Genomic DNA, 26,385 nt, shown 5'->3' on the forward strand with positions numbered 1-26,385 from the left:
TTAAGTGGAGAAAGTGCATCCGGGAGGGTGCTGAGCACTTTGAGTCTCATCGCCGAGAGCGTGCAGAGGTCAAGCGCAGGCAGCGGAAGGAGCGTGCGGCAAACCAATCCCACCCACCCCTTTCCTCAACGACTGTCTGTCCCACCTGTGACAGAGTCTGTGGCTCTCGTATTGGACTGTTCAGCCACCAAAGAACTCATTCAGGAATGGAAGCAAGTCTTCCTCGATTCCGCGGGACTGCCTATGATTATGATATATATATATATATATTAAATGCAGTTTGCAGTAAATGCAGCATGTAGTATATATATATATATACTGCTGGAGTTAAGTCTAATACATATTCCTATAACATTAACTATCAGAATTTCCTCCTAAATTCATTTAGAAAACGAAGTATATACAGTGGCTGGAAATGATACTTGTGAGGTTTTCAGATTCTAATCACCTGTGGAAAACAAGATGATAAATGACTTTCTTCAGCTTTGTAACCGATTGGGGTTTAAATAACAAAACATGATGTACACATGCTATCCTCTCGAGATTCAAATGTCAAATATAAGTATGTATAATACGCCAATAGATGCGGGAGCAGGGGAGAGATAGGATCCTCTCCTTTATTGAATGCACGCTGAATTCTTATAATAAAACTTCCTATTTTATAACGTGTGTCGCACGTGTTCATAAACTCGTCCGAAAGTCACGTTGAGTGCTTGCTAAATGAGGTATTTGTGCAATGTTGCAAGTGTAACATTTCGGCCAACAGTGAATGAACATGCTGCATTGACTGTACGCAGCAGTCTGCAAACACTGCTCAAGCTCCGGTGGTGAGCTCTTGGTTCTGCCGCTGACACGTGGCACTATCCTCTTTCGCTGTAAATACCGGGAGGTGGCACGGAATTATAAACAGGCAGCAACAGTATTATTCAGAAATGTTATTCGTTATCGGGCCGATTACATTCTGACAAGGGTTTAATCCTGGCCTTTTAATAATGACGGAGCCCATCTTACCGCAAGTGAAGAATTCGCCCTTCACAGGGAAATGTGGCAATTAGAGGTTGAAGGGATCGCGGTGCCACTTCAAGTTCAATTTAGAATGCCATTCGGTTACTGCCTTTTCTTTGACTCCTAATCGTGTTTTCAGAAGTTACAGATGGTCGCGACCTCCCCCATTGTTGTTTATAACCCTGTTTGCTCCGATTGCGTGCAGATATCTTTTCAGCTAAATCCGTTGCAATTAGTATCGTTGCACAAAGTACATGTTTTTGATTTTCGAAGTGTGGACTCTGAACAGCTGTGAGTCTTGCAGTGCCTCCTACACTGTGTCAAATGGCAGACTAGATTATTTACAGGGGGCTTGTGGAAAACAAAACATTGACTTCAAAAGGAAGTGAGAACCTTAGATTTTTTTCTTCCAAGTTACAAAACGCACAGAAGAGATATTAAATAATAGGGCGACCCGGTGAGTTTACGGCAATGCTGCTAACAGAGAATTTACAAATTCGATGAACTGAAGAATTGAAAGGGATGTATATTATTTCATCTGATATACTATAATCGATTTAGTGCCACTTTTTTGCAAAGCTAAAAGCAGCACTACCATCTAAATGGCCCAGGTACATTGCAAAAACACCTTATAATAACTGGGTTGTGTCCGTTTCACAATATACAATAAGTATGTGAGCATGTAAGTATTGTAACGATTCTGTACGAAAACGCAGATCTATATTCCGAGTGACTGCGATGAAGGAATCAGTCCTGATTGTGGCTGCAATAGACATATACCGAGTTGTCACTAATCTCAGAAGCTGCTTAGAAGCATGTGAGGCTCCAGAGAAAAGGAGATGTGCTCTGAAAGCTCAATAACAGGCCTTCCACTTTATGAGATGGGCAATAAAGCGGCTTAGCTCTTGTTCTCTGCTCTGACGGCATCGACAAGTTGTACATTAGGACAATTTCATCGCCATTAATTCATTTACCTTCCCAATTGCCTCTAACAGCAACTAGTTACCGTGTGTGTTTTTTAAATCAGTCTCGCCGTATTGTATTTATGCTCAGGTCTGCCTGTGTAAAAAAAATGCTTGCATTTATATAGCGCCTTTCATGACCACCGCTTTCTAGCCAATGAAGTGCTTTTGGAGAGTAGCCGCTGTCGTAATGTAGGAAAGGCCAATTTGCACACAAACAGCAATGTGATAATGACCAGATAATCTCTTTTTGTTATGTTGATTGAGGGATAGGGGGATAACTCGCCTGCTCTTCTTCGAAAAAGTACCGTGGGATCTTTTACATCCACCTGAGAGGACAGACGGGGCCTCGGTTTAACGTCTCATCCGAAAGACGACACCTCCGACAGCGTTGCACTTCCTCAGCACTGCACTGGAGTGTCAGCCTAGCTTTTTGTGGATAGTGGGACTCGAACCCACAACTTCTAACTCAGAGGCGAGTGTGCTACCCATTGAGCCACAGCTGACTGTGTACAGAATAATAACAGTCTGGTCTGGCAGGAACATGAAAGGACAGAGAGAAAATGACACATATATGCATTTATATGTATATCTGTGTGTGTGTGAGGTGTGAGAAATTAATTTCTCCTGCCTGCCTGATGTGACAGGGACACAATTTATTCTGGTTCACCTGAATTTCAGACCTGGTGAAGTATTTTCTCCAACCTCCACTCACACAAAACAACATCCAAAACTTGCCTGCGCTGTACTTGCTGCCAACTTGGCGTGTATTTATTAAAATATTCTTGTTTGCCAGCACTGTGGTCTCTTAAACCTTCATCATTTCTCCTTGGCCCCGGCTCATACATATGGAAACCGTGACTCGCACTTGGCGAAGTAATGTTCTTTTAACGCTAATTGATTCCAGAAATTAATTTCTCCGAGCTGCCTGATCGGATGGAACGGCTGTCCCCATGCCCAAGGATTAGCTCTCCCCTCTCTAACATCTTCCCTAATTATCTAATAGCATGGGCTGCGAGAATTCTGCCTCTGTTCAATCACTTTCCGCATTAATAAGAAATGATTGAAACTGTGATGGCAACTCGATTTCAACAAATTAGCGCGGGCACTGGGAGACGGAACACAAGTAGCTTCTTGTAATTTTCCCGAGTTTAATGTCAATAATTACACCAATTTGATGGGAAATGAACTGAAATTATCTGCCGCTCTATTTAGTCCTGCGGTGAAGGAGGAAAACATGAATGCGAGAGACAGAAGAGTAAATAGAATAGATGTGAGAGGAAGGTGAAATAAATCATTGAGGTTAAAGGTTAAGTTTTTGATGAAAATATAAATTCATAATTTTCTCATCGCTTCAATGGAAACCACGTATAATTGCACGGATCTAATATCCATCTAAATATGTATTGAGCAGCATAGGATTAAGAGGTAGAAACACATATTCAGGGAAATTAAACGGAGCAAGGTCTAATGAATAGGATAGAAAAGACAACAGATATCTTGGAGCAAAATAAGGCACTTCAAGTTAAATGTAAGACATCACAAGGCATGCGGGTAACATAGCACAGATATATTTGAACTGTGTGGGTCTCATGTGTGCAGCACTGCAACCAAGGAGGAGGCGGAGAACGGGTAAAATAAAAATAGTTACATCATTCAGAATGATTTCCTCTAAATACAGAATTAGACTTTTATGATCCATGTTAAGAATTTATATATTAAATATCGTTCTGAAAAACTAAATGTGTTTTACTCGACACACTTACAGCCCAGATCATTGGTAAAAGTTTTAATAAATGAGAAGTTATGTTAAAATCTGCGAAATGTCTCAATTGATTTGCCTCACGTTCTTAGATAGAGGTCCGAACGATTCCTGCTTCTAATTAGTTTATCGTCTTGAAAGTGTCCGAAGATAATGTGGCCCAGATACACTCCTTTTGACATTAAATGTGAATTCACCTATTAAAACTTTAATTATAAGACTCAGAAAGTTCCTCGCAGGCTTACACGTCCCTTTTGTGTCGATGTGACAAGATTTCAGATGCACATCGCGAGCAAAGCAACAGCAGAAGTGAACAAACCAGGTTGGTTGATCTGCCTCCCCCCACCACCAACAACTAAGGGTGTTTACAAGCCTGCAACGCTCAGCCTATAGATCACAGTTACCCTGCTCGCGATATCTTGCACTGTGTGGCAAAAAGACTCCAGCTCCCGTTCCACTCCTGGGATGCTTATTTGTTTAATGCTAGCAAAAATCGTAAATTAATGCGAGCTCTCTCCTAATATTAAATTAATTCAAGTGTAGTTCCTACATTACAACAGTGACTATTCTTCAAAAAGTACCTCATTGGCCGTAAAGCGCTTCAGGGCGTTTGGAGGTCGTGAAAGGTGCTATATAAATGCAAGTCTTTCTTGCTTTCTAACTTTAAAGTATGCAGGTGACCCAATGCACTATCCGAGCATATTTAAGCTTAGCGTCGCAGTAGGCTGAAGTTATACTGCACCCGGTGTGAAGCTTAAGTGGTATGATGCTACCTGCTAGAATTCACTTCCTGTCACTTGTGTTCAGTACAGTCAGGATGGGCGCACTCAAGTTGATGCACATTGTAAACTAACCGAAGGTTACATTGAACTGTACAGAGGATTGAAGTCATTGAGTCCACCTAGGGCAAACTTTATACCGACATACGAAAATTGTGGGCAGAAGACCAACTGGTCCATCAAACCTGCCACACACTACTAGTCACTTGTTCCCTTCCCCCCAGCAGCCGTGTAATCTCCTGGGAGAGGCAAAAAAATAGGGCTAATAAAGCAGTAACACTAGGAAATTCCTCTCTGACCCCCTCGGCCAATGTAAACCAGTCCAGGAGACAATTCTATAGAATTCTAGGATCCCACAATCACAAGGTCCAACACCTCCCCTAGCTATGCAAACATACAAAGCACGTAAATATGCAAGAACTGTGAAACCATCTTTAGGATATATTCTCACACTGTCTAGACTTTACACAGACACAGAATAGCTGCAGTCTAGTGTAAAGCCATATCAAATATGGCCACAGATAGTCCATTAAAACAGGAATAGGCTAGGAAGGAAACTGGACATAAATGCAAATATCCAAAGCCTTTATCATTAAGGAGGACTTGGCAAAACTGAGATCTTCTGGCTGTGAGGCTGTACAGATAAGTAATTTAATCATAACTGCCTGAATCGGATCACGATTATTACACCTTCCCTCACACAGCCCCGCCAGGTGACAAGTAGAATGATATGCTCAAACACTTCTTACCTGCAGATGTTGCATATCATGATCGTTAACAAGCGGATCGTTTTAACACATGCAAAGTATTGAACTACATTTAGTAAATGCCGATCACCAGTATTGCGGGTTTAAATAACATTGTTACTCCTGCAAATGATTGCATTCGTCAGCAGTACTAACACAAGGACAATTCGCATCCACATATTAACATGTTACATCATAAATGGAACGAATTATTTTATGATTGTTACATTCTGGTGTAGTCAGCCACTATCTTCTGTAATGCCCATGCACCGTACAACGCAAAACGCCCAAATATGACAAGTGTTGCAATCCCATGTTTTTAATTATCTAGGGATTTAATTGGAAACAATTTTAACAAAGACAAATAGCTCTTCAATCTGAACAAAAAAGCAGAGAACTACAGAAGCTGGAAATCATAAACAGAAAACGCTCAATAGGTCAGCATCTGTAGAGGGAACAGACTAAAAAAAGAAAGACGTGCATTTATCTAGCATTTTCACGACCACCGGACATCCCAAAGCACTTTACAGCCAATGTAGTACTTTTTGAAGTGTAGTCACTGTTGTAATGTAGGAAACGCGGTAGCCAAGTTGCGCACAGCAAGCTCCCGCAAACAACAATGTGATTGTGACCAGATAATCTGTTTTAGTGATGTTGATCGAGTGTTAAATATTGGCCAGGACACCGGGATAACTCCCCTGCTCTTCTTCAAATTAGTGCCATGGGATCTTTCACGTCCACTTGAGAGAGCAGAGGGACCTCGGTTTAACATCTCATTCGAAAGGCAGCACCTCACAGTGCAGCACTCCCTCAGCACTGCACTGGAGTGAGAGTCAGCCTAGGTTTCTGTGCTCAAGTCCCTGGACCTGGCCTTGAACCCACAAGCTTCTCACTCAGAGGCGAGGGTGTTACCCACTGAGGAAGTTAGCCTGTCAGATGTGTACTGCCAGGAATGCCTATCCTCTCCACAGATGCTGAGTGACCTGCTGAGTTTACCCAGGGGTTTGTGTTCCCTCTTAAACTTGCCCCTGTTTGCCGGAGCACAGGTAGACTTGGAAGGTTTGAGCAGGTACACAACGGGCAGGAGGTATTTCTTATGGCTGGAGGGCGGAGCTCATTTTAGAAATTGACGACAGACGCAATTTAGTTCAGGAAAACAAATGCCTTTTAAAAAAAGCGATTAAAGCGTTCAAAGTGTATCTCACTGAAATGGCCCCTTTCAGCACTTGGGTCAGTTCCCGACAACCAGCGCTACCTGCGCCACCATCTCCAGCCAGCTCGCTGATTGAGTCCCAGCCTCCGCCCTGCCGCTTCCCCATTGGCTGATCGCAGTCCTATTTCATGCTGAAGTGCAGATCTTTTACTTCGGTAAATAGTCTCCCAACCTCCAACAAACCTGTGGCATCTAAAATAAGACATTCCGCAGAGTCTCGGCAATAAGAGATTGTTGGAGGACTTTCGGTAACAACAAGAAAACAAACGAAAGAAAGAAAACCCCTTTGGACTGAGAGCACCCAGCGAAGTGGAGAGATGAACCTGAATTTCACGTCCCCGTTACATCAAGTGTCTGCCCAGCGGCCAACCTCCTTCTTCATCGAAGATATTTTACTGCACAAACCCAAGCCTCTGAGGGAAGCCCCTCCCGTTTCTTTTGCCAGTTCCTTGGCATCCAGAGTGCCATTGCTCGAGTATGGATACCCTATAATGCCAACCCCAACCATACTGGCACCTCACCCTCATCACCCACTCCACAAGCCGGAGCACCATCACCCTTACTTCCTCACCTCCCCTGGTAAGTCTACCTGTCGGTTACTGCATGAGAACTGGACAGCGAAAGGCAGCACCTATGGGCGCTAGGAAAAGGAACGCGATTTGAACTTAAATGGGCATTTCTCAGTGTGCGCATAACGACATCTGTACTGAATCTGTGGAGACCGCCGCGTTAAGAGGGAGTACTCATATTTCCAAATTTCACATTTCTAAATATTTTCAAAGGTTTAATCGAGTACATTATACTATTTAATAATTCTCGCACCATGCAAACTTTTCACAAATGTGCTCGAGACATCAGAAATCTGCGCAATTTAGGAATATATGAATTCGTGAAACAATGCAATTTAATAAACGCTTTGGACACTTCATGTAGCAATAAAACGCTCAGGCCCAGAAACAGGGCGCAGTAACTGGTGCTGGTCCATTGCACAATTGCGGCTGCGATTCCTGTCAGGGACAATACACAGAAATAATGCGCCATATAAGGAAATAGGGGATCTTAGTTATACACAAAACTTTTATTTCGAACTAGGAGACAAAGATGAATTTGTTTTTTTTAAAAGGACGCCTGTTTCAAAGTGGAATTGTTGCTAAAGTTTGTTATCTGTTGTACAGTTTGAAAGTAATCTGATCCCAGACAAATACAATGCTGACGGTATGTATAAATATAATTGACAGCGATTAAATCTCTTTCATTTTATGAATGAAAGCTCGCATACAGACACGTTTGTTTACACAGACGCGAGGGGCACGACATTCAAGATTTTAAAGTGCTTTAATCACCGTTTTAAAATCCCTTGTCTTGTGGTGTAAAGAAATCGCAAGGCAATGGTCTCTGCAATATTTTAAGACAATTAATTTTAAATATTTCAAATGTATTTCAAATGAAATGGCTATATTTGCAGTTGTTTGAATGGCCCCTGTGTATTTCTGTTTAGAAAGCTTCTCTCAGATTGTTCTATTTTGCTTCAAACTTCAATAATAACTGGAATTTTTGCCACGCGCCTTTTTCCTTGATTACTTCGCAACATTGAACTGTTTTTTTTGAGAGTTAGGGAGAATCCAGCTTCCCCTGAACCCGACATTCAGCTCTCCAAACACCCTGTTCCCCGGACTCTAGATAAAACAATCACCGCTGTATTCGGGTAAGATGAACGCGGACATCGGATAAACTGCATCCTTTCGCCAGGGTGGAATCGAAAATCTATGTCCCAAACTTCGTTCTGAAGCCAAACTCTTGTTTTTATTCTATATAAAGTTAATATTAGCGTGTTTGCTACAAGCATTGAAACTATCTAAACTGAACGATATATTTAAAATATTACTATTCAAAAGAGAAACAAAATCACATATTATAATTTATATTTTATAATCTGAAATATAGCTCCCACAAATTGTGTTTTTTTTCATTGAATTTTAAATGTCATATTCATACCAATATTAGCTTTGCTTATTTAATTACTACTAACTATACCGGACTTAGACCACAGGCCATGCAGCAAATCATGTCAATACTTTGAAAGAGATATCTAGGGGACTGCAGAGTGCAAAATACCTGTAGTATTATTCAGCTGGCGAGAGTGAGTCTGTACAAGAGCAAACACTGATGGGTGCATCTATTAGTAGACTATTTTTTAACTGAAGTGCAATAATTCCTATAATATTCCTGCACATTGAGGGAGTTAGTAACCATAAATATGCAGATTAACGCACTAACTAACGCGAACTGTTAAGGGAGGGAACGTAATGGGACACGCACTCACCTCCGCTACCATAAATTGACTTCCAGTCTTTAGTGAAATAGAGTTTGACCTATTCTGGAATCTAGGGTGTATTTCAAAGGGATTCTCCGGTTCTCATTTGTGTTTTATTTTAACACTGAATTTTGTACGGCACGAAGACTGCTCGAAGCACAAAAACCCACAATAACATTTCATAACGGCAACCAATGAGCAACTATGATTCTAGGAGAGACATGAAAGAAAACAGCAATTGTTCAAAATATAGCTATTAGTGCTATGTCTGTTTATAATTTAACTGACCAGCTACTAACTTGTAACAAAACCAATCTTTAATAAAACGATATACACTATTCGAAACTTCGTAAAAAGTGTTACAGACGGTGGGACTTAGTGGGCAGGTTGAGGAGAGATATCGATATCTGTTTACCAAAGTTATTATGAGAATTTAATTTTACCACATCACGCTTCATTATTTGAAAAAAAAACTAAATAACACTAAATAATTAGACACGAGTTCAACTCTAGCCAACAGCTCTACTACTCATTGCAATAGCCAGTAGTGCCCTGTTCTACAGGGCTAACACAGCGGGTCTTACAGATAAAACACGCGTTTTATTTCACTGACATACAAAACCCACAAACACTCCAAGATGGACGCCAAGTGGTTCAAAAAAATCAGTGAATGTGGAAAATGAACCCGGAGCGTTTTACTGGCGATGGTTTGGTAATTCTTTAAACAACAAACAGATAATGCCTCTAATTGGCTAGCGAGTTAATAAACCGAAGTAACAGAACCGGCGAATCCATCTGAAATACATCTTAGTTTCTAGAATAGGCCAAATTCTATTTCACTAAAGGCTGGAAGTCAATTTATGATAGCGGGGGCGAGTGCGTTTCCCAGTCACGCTCCCCCCCTTAACCGTTCGCACTAGTTAGTGGGATTACTAACTCCCTCAATTGTGCTACTTTTCAAATGTATCATTGTCTTGTAACAGAAAGGTATTTTAGCAGAAATTATTAGACAAGTAAAGGGTCAAATATTGTCAGATACACGTTATCTCCTTGTTGCTTTCGTTTGATTTAAAGCCTAATTTAATAGTCATTGTTGTTATTGTCTTGTTCTAAAGATATTTATAAAATCTGTGCAGAAAGAATATTTAAAAGGTGACAGCATTCCTGGGGGCTGTTGCAGGATTTGTTGCCGCCCATGGTGATGTAGTGAGTGGCAAATTTCAGAATATCTTGCGAATCTTGGAGCAGGACAGTCACAATAGGCCATAAGACTCTTGTGAGCCAAGTGAGTCAGGGTTAAATAGTTACATAAGGAATCTTTTACTGTGCCGAACACTGATTTGGGAAGGATATTCATAGCGAAGTATTGTCTCTTTGTTTATCAGTAGGTATGCATGTGCCCGCTCTCTTCCAACACCCGCCTGAGCTCCCAGGCAAGCACTGCCGGCGGCGCAAAGCCAGGACCGTCTTCTCCGACTCGCAGCTCTCAGGGCTGGAGAAACGCTTCGAGATTCAGCGCTACCTGTCCACCCCGGAGAGAGTGGAACTGGCGTCGGCGCTCAGCCTCTCAGAGACACAGGTACAGCCGGCGGGAGGGAGGGAGATGGAGGAGGCGAACGAAAGGATATAATGCAGCCCTCCAGACAACCGAATTCCACTTTCCCCCAATACAAACATGTCTTTAAGACTGCTATCAAAAATAATCTCAAAACACACATACACTGATTCCATCTGAGAGAAGTCAAACCAATTGAGATCTTTAAATACAAATCAACTGAGATAAAAACTGGTGGGAAGAAATTCGACCAAATATTCCTTGAGAATTTGGCCTCAGTACAATGAGGGGAGATATCAGTGAGCTGCTGGCTGCTGGTTCAATGTTAAGGCATGTTTCTTACTGTTGAGAGCGATTTCCAGACCCGGGATGGGCCGGGTACTTCTATCAGACAGAGCCCCGGCCCTGATCACTCACACGGCCTGGTAACCAGAAACACATTTAGAAAAGTTGTGTGGCCCCGAATGGAGTCCAATTCAGACAAGTTTTAATCCAGCCCTTTGTATTTTCCCCCCAGAAGTCAGAAGGCATAAACCCCACTTCTCCATTGGATTCTCCTTGGCTCCACACGATACCAATTCACAAATTGCTGCTCTCAATATAAGCCCCCACTCCCCCGCAAAACAAATACACAGAAACACCGTCACTGAAACTTGGGAGTACCCACACTTTTAAATTCCTCGTCGATATGTCCGGAAACTAAACCTAATTCTCAGAACGGGGGTGCTTTAAAATGTAACCTGTAGATTATGAAGCGATTATTCATGAAAATAGTGATAATTTATAAAGTAACGGCACATTATGGGATTTGAATGGAAATGACTGCGGTGAAAGTGGACTGGTAATCGATTTTTGAGATTGTCCTGATCGAAATATGTCTTTACATGTTCAACGGTTCGTTCACTACACATATTTTCACAGTTACTTTCAAAATTCTGAAATTAAATACTATGGGACTTTATACTCACATCTTTTCAGGAATATCTGACGCTGGGAATTTTAATCTCGAATTTTGAGTTATACATATTTAATATTACATGTATACCTTAATATTCATTGTGACGAGAAATCCACACTGAATGCAATCGGACAGTGAAATGCTTCCTGCAGTTTTTTAACCCACAATATCTTATATTTGCCAGCTAAAGGTTTCAGTCGCTGAGCATCTAGTGCGTTTCTTAACATGTGTAATTAAATGTTTGTTGCAAGACATTTAATATAATTCAATATTAAACAGAAATAAATCAAGTTAAATATTTCTACAAATATTGAAAGGAAAAACATTGGATTTGGTTATGAAAAATAATGTTGGAAACAAGAAGCAGTTCTATTTAAAGAATTTCTAAAATGTTTCTGCATCCCAAACTCTGTCCAATGTAATCGCTGCTAATTCCTCCCCTTCAACTGCGGAACCAATCCACATTCTCGACCAGGAGTAACATCTAAACTCACTGGGTCAATACTGATCCCGTCTCCTCCTATAATTTGAGCTTCTTGCTGGTTTGTTTTCCAGGTCAAAACGTGGTTTCAGAATCGAAGAATGAAACATAAAAAGCAGCTAAGGAAGACTCGGGATGATCACGGTCAGAAAAACTCACCCACCGATGACCAGCGTCTCGACTCTAGCGTCAGTGAGACGGAATTAAACCAGAAAAGTTCATCAGAGATGAAATCCTTAAGCAGCCAGAACGCATTTCTTTTAGAGGACCATGAAGATGATGTGGACATTATTGAAGATGACGATATTTGTACTGCTGATCATATAGTGTAAAATAAGATTCAAACTTAAGATCACGAAATAAATACTACATCGCCAAGAACTACTGTCCACATGGAAAGTACTGTGAAACTGCTGAGGTTGTGAGGGGTCTGGGAGGATCAATGCTGCAACACCGACCTGATGTGACGATCCCTGAACCATGTACTTCTGATAGTCTGTAAATCTGATGTTCTTTTCTGTATATAGTTAATTAACGCAAATCTAATATTTATTTCAAGTTTATTGTTGCAAATAAATTCGGCTGGAATGATGGCTGATTTTATCTGTACTATATTAACAGCTGTTAGTTTTTTGGGGGATAATTTTGTAGCACTTGTATTGTAGAACGTCTGCATCTTGTCAACATTTTAAATTATATTCATGTTAATAAAATATTAATTTACACGAAGTTAAAATGTAATTAATAACTCCTATATTAAAAGTTTTGCCGTCCAAAGAACCACAATGATAATATTTCCAACCATGTATTCGGTTTTAAAGGTGTGGATTTCAATGTTTTATACCTGTCTGTCCTTGAAGGGAATTTCAGTTCCATATTCTCAACCGATTTCCCCACCAAAACAAATAATTTATGTAAATACGATTTAATTAAAAAAAACACAATGCTAAGATTTTAAGCTAGAACAAATAAATGCAGTGTTGGATTTGTACATGTAGTCTGCATTTATTAATTTCACATTTCAATACAACTTTGCTTATTAATAATACAAATGATTTGACACGATACTGTATGTTATTTATTGTGTTTTCGGCATAAGTTGTGTAACTAGATAGCTTAATCCACCAACTAGACATTCAAACAGGGAGAAAAATCTAGTTTGTGTTATTCTCTCTATATTATATACTGTATATGGTATTTTCTATATAATATATGGTATATGTAATCTGTATAATATTTAGTGTATATGCTAGTCTAGTATACTGTATGTGTTATCCTATGTATAATATATACTGTATTTAATATTCTCTACATAACATATACAGTGTTGTACTCTATACTATATATACTGTGTGCGTGTTATTTGCCAAGAATCCACTGAAGAATACAAGGCTGTGCCTTAATACTTATTTGATACTTATAATCAGGTTGAATATAATCAACCATTTTGTCCACATAATGTCTCCCTGCACTCAGTTCCCTGATAGTATTGGTAAAGTTACTCCAAACACAATATTCAAACTGTGACTAAACAGCACACACTTCTTATAACAAGGAAACAGCCAAGCAGCCATTTAAAGGCAATAATACTGTACAGGCTTCAGAAGATGCGTTTAAATGCATTAAGCTTCATACTCAGTTGACTGATATCAATAGAAACCTTAATGGAATTAAATTACTGCATTTTAACATCACTCTTTGGAATCTATGATATCAAACTCAATTGCACTTCATTGAATGTGAAGCACTTTGGGACATCTGGAGGTCCTGAAAGATGTTATATAAATGCAATGTTATTCTTTTCTTTAACAATGACTATCATATACATGAACCCTGATTACAAATAATCATCAATTGAAACAAACCACATTACATCCATTTCCAAAATATCTGTTCCTTCACCTTGATCTGTTTATAAGATAAGGACCAGCATTCAATTTCAAGATAGGTTGTTCATCATTTCAGGCAAATTTCCATATATTTTGATAAGTGTGCATGCATGAAAAGGTAACATTGAATATACAATTATCGTAAACAAATAGTGAGCTATTCCACTCTTCTAAGCTCTAAAGTGATCTTCAGTTAAATCCTACTTACAAAATTGTAGTTTCTAAAGAAAATTTATGGTTGCATGACAATTACTCTTTAGTCAGGATTCTGATGGAATGGCAGTGAATTGGAGCGGTGTATTGGACATCTATACGAGAATGATGTATGCCTTTATCCAGTCTCCATTGTAAAATGATGGTGATATAAATTAAGAGCGACAGGAAAACAATTCATTGAGTATGGAACAGCCTTAACAGCTTTTCATTTGTACAGCCTACTTAAACACCATATGTCTTAATGATAATCATATTCTATTGTCAGCTGTGGCTCAGTGAGTAGCACACTCACCTCTAAGTCAGCAGATTGTGGGTTCAAGTCCCACTGTAGACTGGCATTCCAGTACAGTGCTGTGGGAGCATTGTACTGTTGGAGGTGCTTTCTTTTGGATGGTATGTTAAACTAAGGCCCCACCTGCTCTCTCAGGGGAATGTAAATTATCCCATGGTAATATTTCAAAGAAGAGCAAGGAACTTATCTCTGGTGTCCTGGTCAATATTTCTGCCTCAATCAACATAACAAAAGCAGATTATCTGGTCATTATCACATTGCTCTTTGTGGGAGCTTGCTGTGCACAAATTGGCTGCCACGTTGCCCACATTACAATAGTGACTACACTCCAAAAGTTCTTCATTGGCTGTAAAACGCTTTGAGACGTCTGGTGGTCGTGAAAGGCGCCATATAAATGCAAGTCTTTTTTTTACTCTGCAAATTTATCCACCTAGCTTTTTGATGTGGAACTACAATAGAACATCAATATGACATAAATTTTTAATTTCTTCACAAAATAGCAATAAATAATCGAATTAGTAATTTTATATTACTGCTATATATATTCCTTTTGGGATAGAAATGTTGCCACATGACCCAGTTCTGTAAGTACCTGCCTCCACAGCCATGAGCCCAAATCCAAGAGCTGCATTTAAGGTAATCTGTTGATGTCAGGAAACTGGACCAAGTTCATCACTTTCACAAATGGCCGCATTAGCCGAACACAGTACAAATCTGTCTGTCTCTCTCTCTCTCTCTCTCACACATACACACACATTTCATCTCTCATAACTTAAAATGGTAAAAGGATTCAATAGGGTAGATAGAGAAAATATTTCTTCTGGTGGTGGTATCAAGAATCAAGGGACAAAATATTAAAATTAGAGCCAGGCCATTTGGGAGCAAAATCAGGCGGCACCTCTTCACACAAAGGGCAGTATAAATCTGGAACTCATCTAGGGGAGGACGAAAACCCCATATTTTACCCAGAAGGAAAAGTGCTGTGGGATCTGTCTGTGCTACAATAAAACAGCAGGCCAGTGTCCTGGAAGGAACAGGGAACCCAGAACCAGATGTGGATTGAAACCGAGATGGTGTGGCCTTGGCAGAGCAGTGATTGGATGGGGGAGGACACCGGAGGGCCAATGGTGGGACAGAGTCAGCCCAAAGCAAGGGACTCCAAGCCAATGGAAGTGCTCTTGATCGAAAACTCGGGACTGACTCATCACCGATGCCGGGCTATTGTCTCCCCCACGTTTACACTATGGAGGGATATTATGCAGGCCTTAAGAAAACTAGGGAACCCAAAACAAACCGAGGGCCTACACAATGGCTACATGAGGCCCACACCCTGCCAACCCAATTAACACCTACTCAACCCTTGATTAGGTTAACATAAGAGATGGCCAGTGGAAAAACCCCGCGAAATCCAACACTGCTGCATTTTTCAAAAATCACAAGCCCACCAGTGGGAAGGATTTATTTCAGCACGAAAGTCTGGCTGGCTAACTGGATATAAGAAGGGGTTTCTGCGCCAACAAGTGGTTCCGTTCTCGTGTTCCAGCAAGCAGTCAGCCTTTCGACACAGAAGGAAGACCAGTGTCCGAAGCCACCGAAGACGGAAAAAGCAAACCACCATCCCGAGACGGCATCAGTTCAGCCTCCTTTCACTACTGGAGACTGAACCTTTTCTTTTTCCACAAGGATCTTCCCCTGAGAGCTGGACTCAGGTAGACGCAACAACAACCAAGTTTCCAAGAAAATCACAACCAAAAAAGTAACTTCAAGATCCTGAAGATAGCAAAAAGAGAACCCGAAACCGCATTTTGACCTGGAAAGACTGTAAAGGCTGTGGTGAGTATAATCTCTGGTCCCCAGAACTCCCAATACAGTTAGGTCAGGAAGATGGGAGGTTGGACATTGCGCTGCTGTTAAACTTGTGTAAAAATTTTCATTGTGTCCATTTAGTGGGATTTAGGGGGATTGTTTTGTTGGTGTATTGCTGTTTGTCAAATAAATTGGAAGCTTAAAGTTCCTCTTGGAATCGCCTTGTCTCAGTTCTGTTGTATTACATCTCCTGATCGTGAGTCTTGGGTCAGAACAGTGTAAGGGAAGCCAGGAGTGCTTCGAAAATGCTCAGTGCCACAGGCTAAGGAAGAAAGGGGTTAGGAGTGTTTGACACTCACAGATGCCTCACAGGCTAGTCATAAGCTGTAGGGATGCACAAATCTCAAAAGCCCCTTCATAAGCTGTGGCCAGTCTCTCCAGGAGTGCTCTTGCAGCACTCAGGGTACCTCACAGGTCAGGCATAAGCTGTGAGGGCAGAAGCCCAGAGAGAGACACACAAGGCACAACACTCCCCAGAACCCTCTATAGAACATGGCGACCGCGGCAGGACACAAGCAAACAGGAGATGTCAATATAACAGATGAGGTGATAAGAGAGGAAACTAAAATGGAGGAGAGAATTTCCTCATACATTTTTGGCAAGGTGAACCTCACCAAACATTGGGTGCAAGCCCTCACATGGACAGAGTGCCCAGTGGATGCTACTGCTCAGTGAACAGCAGGGAAGGACCACAACCGCAGGGTGGAAAAGGTCATCTGGCTTATCTGTCTCACCCGCCAAGTCTGAAAGCTCGACAGCGAGTGAAGGACTTGGAACAGAGTCTTCAGAAATCAGAGGAGCTCTCTGCTATCTGGGCTGCGTTTGGGGACAACCTGCTGGCCGAATTAGCTGAGGAGCAGCAAAGGAAGAGGCAGTTGGAGGAGATTTTCCGAAATAGCCAGGACTATCTTCAGTGTCAGGTCACTGAGGCCAAGGGTAGTGAGGGGTCCCTCCAGGAATGGAACTCTCGGTACGCCCAGAAAATTAGGGAACTGGAGAATAAATTAAAAGACGTGCAGGCAGCTTATAAGTTGGCCAGTAACAGTGAGTTTCAAAAGGCAGATCACAGTCCCTGCCAGGAGAGGATTAAAACTCTCACCCACGCTCTATCCCAGCCAAAGGGGATGGTCGCCCTGATAGGACCTAGAGGGTCCACAGGAGACAAAGGAGAGTATTGGGGGGTAGAGGAGAATCCAAAGGCAAGGGACGCCTGACCACCTCCTGAGGCACCGATGGTTTGTCCGGTGGGGTACCAGGAGGAGCGGGGCACGCAGGTAGTAACATACCCAGGGCTGGGGCAGGACCAATATGTCCTGTTTGGCAGTAGGGATGTGGGGTGCCTGCCGAGGGTCAGTTAAGGGCGGGATCAGGCGGCCAGGTACTGTCTGCTGCACCGGGTATGGTGGGACAGCCGGAGGTGGAGGGACCAGCGCAGAAAGATCCTGAACCGGGGCAGATGTGCCCGGTCAGGTAGTGCAAGTACGGTCCTCCACAGGCAGGTGGCCAAGGTCGGGGAGCGTGGGAGAGTGACTTTATTATTCCCCATGGAGTTCAATCACTCAGGGCCATGGTGGCCCATTTGGCCAAACTCACTCGCACTGGGGATCCGTCTATCCACTTCATGGAGGTGGTGCAGGCAGGGAAAATTAATGGGTGCAACGAGGAAGAGACAGCCAAGCTGCTGCTCTTCTCTCTTGACAGCAAATTGTACCAGGCCCTCCCGGCAGAATGCCGGAGGGGGCAGCGCACATTTGCTGAGGTCCAGAGGGCCGTCCTTGAAGCTATCGGCTTCGAAATGGGTCGAAAGGACAAGGTAGCTTGCAGGGGAAACCCTGCAGGCATTTGCGGACAGGCTGTGGGTGGTATACCACGCAGCCTATGGGGAGCTCCTCGACCGGGCAAATCTTTCCCCAGTGCAGACCGGCCGCTGGCTGAGGATGCTGGTGGCGAACTGCTTGCCCTGGCTCAAGGCCAGGGCAGAGCTGTGGTTCTATTCCCGGGACCTCAACCTGACCGAGGAAGCAGTGGTCAGGCAACTGGCACTGAACCAACAAAATGGAGGAGGGGAGGAGGAGAAAACCTCCAAAGGTTGGGTAAATGAAGTAAAACCCAACTCAATTCCCAAAAGGGAATGGCACCAGGAGGGTGGCCGCTCGTCTGATAAGGAGGGAGTGTGCTAAGGGTGTGGGAAAGCTGGGCATTTTAAAAGGGATTGCAGGAGCCCAGCAAAGAGATATGCGGGGAGAACTCCTTCAGGAGCTGCCCAGAGTGGGGGAGGTGGAGGGAGCTCCTCATCATCCCGTGACGAGATAGTAGCTGCAGTGAGGACACCGCTGGAGGGGACTGGGAAGGTAGCCACGGCAACAGGCAGGGAAGCACCAGCAACCCTGCCAGTACAGAGGCCGTGACTAGCCCAGACACAGCCTGCATACCTGTGCCCACTAGAATACGACCCCTGGGGACGACCCTGGGTCAAGATGGAGGTTGAATGTGTACTGGATACTTACCTTCTGGACACCGGCGCTTCCAGCACCATAGTCCATTCGGAGGACCCTACAACCTCACCTCTATCAAAAACGGGGTGCCGTATCAACTAGGTGGGTTCACAGGAAATGAGAAGGCTGGGTTTTTCTCAGTCCCGCTCGCAGTTTGTTTAGGAGCACTCCAAACACAATGGAAGTGCAACCTGATGAACTGGGAACAGGTGGGAAAAGAGATCTTGGGGGTCGTTTTCAACATCGCTCGCCAGATCCTAGTAGACTTGAGGAATCACAGTCTATGGGGCACAGTGGACATGGGAGCAGAGGGAGAAGTCATGGTTATTGATAAGAAACAGGGAAAAGGGACTCTGTACTGTGAAGCCAAAAACGCTCAACTGTGTGCCACAGGCTAGGGAAGAAAGGAGTTAGGAGTGTTTGACACTCACAAGTGCCTCACAGGCTAGTCATAAGCTGTGGGGACGCACGAGTCTCAAAACCCCCTTCATAAGCTGTGGGCACAGTCTCTCCAGGGGTGCTCTTGCAGCACTAAGGGTACCTCACAGGCCAGGCATAAGCTGTGAGGGCAGAAGCCCAGAGAGAGACACCCAAGGCACAACACTCCCCAGAACCACCTACACTCTCTCCCAAGAGGTTTTGGATGCTGGGACCGTTGGAGCTCTCATGACTGAGATCGATAGATTTTTGTTTGGTAAAGGTATCAAGGGATATAGAATTACGGTGGGTAAATGGAGTTGAGGTACATATCATCAATGATTTAATTGCATGGCGGAGTAGGCTCTCAGGGCTGAATGGCCTGCTCCTGTTCCAATGTCCCTATGTTCACCTGCTTGGTTAATGGCATGAATTAATGACACAATTTCCCAGGCAACAAAGTACACAATACAATAAGACATGCAATTTGAAATATGCTGCAATGATAAAATACATTAGAAGCAGGCAGCATACTGTGTAGTACAGTTTAACCTTATAATTGGGAACATATTGGACTGTCCAGATAGTTACTTAATAAGGCTTGAGTTCCATTATTGGTTTTCAATGGAGCTTTAGCTGGGGCTAAATAAAAGGCTTTACAGAGTAAGACATTTTTAATAACCGAGTTCACTATAAGTAGATTTAAAAAGCACTATCCTCATCAAAAATTATTTGGCCAAACCTTTTACTGTGATGAAATTAATTACACTGAAATGCATTACGGTATCCTCATGAGATAAATGGTGCACATAATACAAAACATTTGGGGGAAGAATACACGTGTTAAGTTACTTAAGCTGTATGTTTTCTGCTAAAGTAAAATGAACAATTTCCAAACTTCTATAATTTAAATTTTTTAATAAGTAATTCTCTTTTCTGAAGTGCATAACATAATAAGGCCCTGATACAGTGTTGAGGGTATGGGTTCAAATCCACTCCCAAATGATCAGCCATGATCTTATTGAATGGTGGTGCACGCTTAAAGGGCCGAATGGCCTACTCCTGCATCTATTTTCTATGTTTCTATGACACAAGTTCTATCTGTCCATTGGCTACAAGGCCCTAGTTTAAGTTTTGGTAATTTCATTCTAGTTTTTCCTGGGTGTTGGTCCAAAGCACAAAACTGCCCATGATTTAGCATCGATGGGCAATTTCAATCATAAAGGAAAATGGAGAAACTTACATTAGTGCTTAGGCATATTACTGGGGGAATGAATTTCTCTCTGCTTCTAATTGTAAAGCATGATTTTATCATTGTGTGTTCTTGGCACAGAGCCTTGCTTTATTCAAATTAATGGCTGGAGAATCATGGGGAGTATGTCCATTCATAATATCAGCCCTCTAGTATACACCTAACCTGGAAAATACTCAATGCTGACACTGAGGGCAAAAAACAGAAAAACTTCATCTCCATCACTAACATCTCTTGCCTTCGTGAACATAAAAAGCCTTAAAAAATATATCAAATGAGGTGTTGGATCTTTCAAAATCTCTCTGGTATAGCTGATATGCTCAATGTATCTCCTCAGAGGAGGAAAGCCTATTCCCAACCACAGATTGTCGTGCTAAGACCAATGTCAAAAATAAAGAACGGTTGTGCTCACAGTAACGTCCATGTGACAATACACAGGACATTGGGGGCAAAATTGCCCTGCACCCTAATTGAGGGTGGTTAGCTTCTGGGGCTGGGACTTATAGCGCCCAGTGTGGAAGTCCTGCCCCTGCCATGGAATTGCCCTTACTGCCCCTCAAAGGAAGTGGAGCGCAATCTCCCAGGCTGCACTTCCTTTGGGAGTGGTAACCGGGGCGCAGAAGGAAGTGCTACACAGATACTTTGCGTAGCACTGATGCACTTCAGCGCCCCTCCCCTTCGATTAAAGGGGAGGGCCACTGCACACTCTGCAAGGCCTCTGATGGCCTCCACTAGACTACCAGGGCAGTGTGTGACCGGGCCAGCAGCCCAACACCAGCCGGGCTGCGGGATGGCACACGCTAGGGTCTCCATCGTTGAGCCGACCCAAGAGTCGGCCGACAAAAATTATGGCGCCGGGGGCGCTGGCACCGTCCCCTTTAAGCACCACCCGAAAGGGGTTGGCACAGTGCGGTGAGGGGTCGCTCCGCGCTGGCCCGGGGCACTAACTGCGGGGCGCGGCGCTGCAATGGCAGCACCTCTGCAAACTCTCGGGCAATTTCCGCCAAGCAAAATGTGTATTGCGTCCTGTTAGTGCCCCCCAGATGTGCTAACGAGGCTATAAAAAAGGACAATTTTGCCCCCATAGTTTGTTATCAAGTAAGGCAAGTTGGGCAGCATCACACAGAACTCTTCACTACTGAGTGGTGTATCCTTGAGTTGTGATCAAGGCACCCAACATATCAAGTGGACTTACAGTTGATGGGAACCAAATGCCTGAGCTTTAACATTACCAAATCATACAGTTAGATTATTTTCCAACATTTTCAAACTTCCAATCTCTTTTATTTTTCACCTTAATTGTTTGTCTGTCGGTTTCAACACTAATTTAAAGATGGTTAATTGCTAAATGAATAAACATTTGGTGCATTTTTGAATATTAGATGATTAATCTAGCACAAAGCGAGCAAATATTTAATCATTAGATCATTTATAATCTTCAGTTCGGAAATCTAATGATAGAAGTTTGAGCCGATCAACACTGTACTCATTTAAATTCATATGTAATTGTGATTGCTGCTCTGATCGTATCTGCTCTTGAAAGGTGCTATAAATTATATTTTTGTACATTTAAAATATGAGGAGACTGCCTTCCCTGAAAGAAACATAGAAATTTATAGTGCAGAATGGGTTAGATACAACAACAACAATTTTTATTTATATAGCACCTTTAAGATAGTAAAACATCCCAAGGCACTTCACAGCAGTGTTATAAGAAAAAACAGATACATTTGACACCGAGCCACATAAGAAGAAATTACGGCAGATGACCAAAAGCTAGGTTAAAGAGGTAGGTTTCAAGGAGCATCTTAAAGGAGGAAAGAGATGTGGAGAGGTGGAGAGGTTTAAGGAGGGAGTTCCAGAGCTTAAGGCTCAGGAAGCTGAAGGCATGGCCACCAATGGTGGAGCCGTCATAATCAGGGATGCTCAAGGGGACAGAATTTGAGGAGCGCAGACATTGCAGAAGGACGTTACAGAGATAGGGAGGGGTGAGGCTATGGAGGGATTTGTAAACAAGGATAAGAATTTTGAAATCGAGAAGTTGCTTAACTGGGAGCCAATGATAGGGCAGCGAGAACAGAGGTAATGGGAAGTGGAACTTAGTGCGAGTTAGGACATGGGCTGCTGCGTTTTGGAATGACCTCAAGTTTACATAGGGTAGAATGTGGGAGGCCAGCCAGGAGAGCATTGGAGTAGTCAAGTCTAGAGGTAACAATGGCATGAATGAGGGTTTCAGCAGCAGATGAGCTAAGGCAGGCAATGACATCTCCTCAGGGCTGGAGAGGAACTTGGAGTGGGAGGGGGTAGATCCAGTTGTCGTGGTCCATGTGGGTACCAACAACATAGATAAGACAAAGAAAGAGGTTCTGCTGAGGAATTATGAGCAGCTAGGGGCCAAATTAAAAAGCAGAACCACAAAGGTAATTGTTATGTCTTGAATAAAGAGTCAGATCAGAGACTGCAAGCTCAAAGTAAGGTGTGACCGTAGTCCTTTTCTACAGATCTCAGAGTGCCTCTCCAGCCTGTGAGGCCTCCTTATATACCGGTGCTCCCAAGGGATTGTGGGATCCATTGGGACTCCAAGGGATAAGCCCACTGGTGGTTAGACATGGTATTTACAGGTTTACATACATAACAACACTCCCCCCCCCAAAGTCAATAGTATAACTTTTTACAATATGAGTCAATCTGGGGCCTTTCTTTCCCTGGTTGATCGTCTCAGTGCAAATGCTGGTTTTGGTGAGTCGTTTGTTGAGCCCTCGCTGGGCTGGCCTTGCTGGGCTGCTGGGGGTGATGGGTTCTGCTTCGTGGTCAAACACTAGGTCAGTTGCCACTTGTGTGTGTTGGAGGGTCAAAAAAGATGGAATCTATTGTGGGTTGTTCTGGATAGTCTGTAAATCTGAGTTTGGTTTGGTCCAAGTGTTTCCTGCAGGTGAGTCCATTTGAGAGTTTGACCACAAACACCATACTCCCCTCTTTGGCCAAAACAGTGCCAGGAAGCCACTTGCGACCTTGTCCATAGTTCAACACAAATACAGGATCATTTATCTCAATTTCGCGTGACACATTTGCGCGATCATGATATGTATTCTGTTGAAGCCACCTGCTCTCTACCTGTTCGTGTAGATCAGGGTGTACTAACGAGAGCCTGGTCTTAAGTGCCATTTTCATGAGCAGTTCAGCGGGAGGGACCCCAGTGAACGAGTGGGGTCTTGTGCGGTAACTAAGCAGGAATCGGGATAAGCGAATCTGCAGTGAGCCTTCAGTTATCCTTTTTACTGCTCGTTCTGCCTGACCGTTGGACACTGGTTTAAACGGGGCAGATGTGACATGTTTGATCCCATTGCGGGTCATGAACTCCTTGAACTCGGCACTGGTAAAGCACGGCCCATTGTCACTTACAAGGACATCAGGCAGGTCGTGCATGGCAAACATGGCCTGTAGGCTTTCAATGGTGCAGTGGACGTGCTTGCCGACATTATCACACATTCAATCCATTTGGAATACGCATCTACAACCACTAAGAAAATTTTTCCCAAGAATAGGCCTGCATAGTCGACATGGACTCTGGACCAAAGTTTGGAGGGCCAATATCATAAACTTAGTGGTGCATCCCTGGGTGCATTGCTTAACTGTGAACACGTATTACATTTGTGCATGCAGGAATCTAAGTCTGCATCAATACCGGGCCACCACATGTGGGATCTGGCTATTGCTTTCATCATTACGATGCCTGGGTGGGTGTTGTGGTGATCACTAATGAAAGTGTCCCTGCCCTTTTTTGGCATCACTACCCGATTACACCATAGGAGGCAGTCTGCCTGTATAGACATTTCATCTTTGCTCCGCTGGTACGGCTTTATTTCCTCCTGCATCTCTAACGGGACACTAGATCAACTCCTGTGGAGCGCACAGTTTTTTGCTAAGAACAGTAAGGGGTCCTGGCTCGTCCAGGTTCTAATCTATCGGGCGGTAACAGGTGATTGCTCACTCTTGAATACTTCCATTACCATGACTAAATCTGCGGGCTGTGTCATCTCCACCCCTGTGGTGGGCAATGGCAGCCTACTGAGAACATCAGCACAGTTTTCTGTGCCTGGCCTGTGGCGGATGGCATAGTTGTATGCGGACAACGTGAGTTCCTATCTCTGGATGCGGGCTGATGCATTCATATTTATCCCCTTGCTTTCAGAAAAGAGGGATATAAGCGGCTTATGGTTGGTTTCCAATTCAAATTTTAGCCCAAACAGATATTGATGCATTTTCTTTACCCCATAAACAGACGCTAAGTCTTCTTTTTCGATCATACTGTAGGCCCTCTCGGCCTTAGACAGACTTCTGGATGCATAAGCAACCATTTGCAGTTTCCTACATTCATTAGCTTGTTGCAATACACACCCGACCCCGTACGATAACGTATCACATGCTAGTATCAAACGTTTACATGGATCGTACAACACAAGCAATTTGTTTGAACATAACAGCTTCCTAGCTTTCTCAAAGGCATTTTCTTGGCTTTTACACCATACCCATTCATCACCTTTACACAGTAAAAAGTGCAGGGGTTCTAACAATGTGCTAAGACCCGGTAAGAAGTTACCAAAATAGTTCAGGAATCCTAGAAACGACCACAGCTCCGTCACGTTCTGTGCTCTCGGTGCGTTCTTGATTGCCCCCATCTTTAAATCGGCGGGCCTGATGCCATCCACCACGATTCTTCTGCCCAGGAACTCCACTTCAGGAACCAGGAAAATGCACTTCGAGCATTTTAGCCTGAGCCCCACACGATTAAGCCGACTAAGAACCTCCTCCAGATTCTGCAGGTGCTCGACAGTGTCCCGACCTGTAACCAAGATGTCGTCCTGGAAGACCACGGTGCGGGGGACTGATTTCAGCAAGCTTTCCATGTTTCTCTGGAATATCGCCGCGGCCGATCGAATCCCAAATGGGCTTCTGTTGTAAATGAAGAGACCTTTGTGCGTGTTGATGAGGGTGAGGGCCTTTGATGGTTCCTCCAGCTCCTGCGTCATATAGGCCGAGGCCAAGTCCAGCTTCGTGAATGTTTTTCTTCCCGTCAGCGTCGCAAATAGGTCGTCTGCCTTCAGTAGCGGATATTGATCTTGCAGTGAGAAACGATTGGTAGTTACTTTGTAATCACCACAGATTCTGATAATGCCGTCTCCCTTGGGGACTGGAACAATTGCACTGGCCCATTCATTGAATTTGATCGACGAAATGATGCCTTCCCATTGCAGCCTGTCCAGTTCGATCTCCACCCTCTCTTTCATCATGTAAGGTACCGCTCTCACCTTGTGATGGATCGGTCACACCCCCGGAATCAAATGGATCTGCACTTTTGCTCCTTGCAACTTCCTGATGCCTGGTTCGAACAACAAGGAGAACTTGTTTAGGACCTGGGCACATGAGGTGTCGTCGATGGACGAAAGCGCTCGGACATCGTCCCAGTTCCAGCGTCTCTTTCCCAGCTAGCTCCTGCCGAACAACGTGGGGCCATCGCCCGGTACCATCCCGAGTGGTAACTCGTGCACCACTCCATCGTAGGACTGTACGATGGTAGCACTGCCGATTACCAGAATCAGTTCCTTTGTGTACGTTCACAGTTTAGTATGAATGGGAGTCAGGACTGGCCTTGAGGCCTTGCTGCACCACAATTTATCAAAAGTCTTTTTGCTCATTATGGACTGGCTTGCGCCCGTGTCCAGCTCCATGGACATTGGGAGTCCATTTAATTCAACCTTCAGCATTATCGGGGGACATTTTGTGGTAAATGTGTGCACCCGATATACCTCTGCCTCCTCGGTCTGCAACATGGTGGTTTGCAGGATTATCAGGGTTTGCAGCACGCCTGTACAAACATTGGAGGTGTCCCATTGTTCCACAGCTCTTGCAAACGTATCCTTTGAAGCAGCATGAATGGAAATGATGATCACTGCCGCAGCGCCAACAAAGTGTTAATGGCCTTGTATTCACCACCCTTGATGGTGGACTCTGAGTCATCTGTGGACGTGCAGCTGCAGGTGTGTAAGTCCTGCCCTGTACATTTCGATTCAAAAACAACATTACTTTGTTCGCAGTACTTGCAGCAGCAGCTGTGTGCTGAGAAATTTGTTTGGTATTGCCACTGGTGGCGATAAACGCCTGGGCTATCGCTATGGCTTTACT

General features: G+C 43.5%; 1 protein-coding gene across 1 annotated transcript; it reads left to right on the forward strand.

Annotated features, from left to right (window-relative positions):
- The first annotated feature begins 6,784 nt into the window (after positions 1-6,784).
- On the forward strand, positions 6,785-12,107 carry bsx (brain-specific homeobox). The gene is made up of 3 exons (XM_070893116.1): positions 6,785-7,046; positions 10,170-10,360; positions 11,850-12,107. The coding sequence occupies exons 1-3, from the start codon at positions 6,785-6,787 to the stop codon at positions 12,105-12,107; spliced, it is 711 nt and encodes a 236-aa protein (XP_070749217.1).
- Positions 12,108-26,385: the final 14,278 nt, after the last annotated feature.

Source organism: Pristiophorus japonicus, chromosome 11 (genome assembly GCF_044704955.1).
Source record: "Pristiophorus japonicus isolate sPriJap1 chromosome 11, sPriJap1.hap1, whole genome shotgun sequence".
In the NCBI taxonomy this organism is placed as follows: domain Eukaryota; kingdom Metazoa; phylum Chordata; class Chondrichthyes; family Pristiophoridae; genus Pristiophorus; species Pristiophorus japonicus.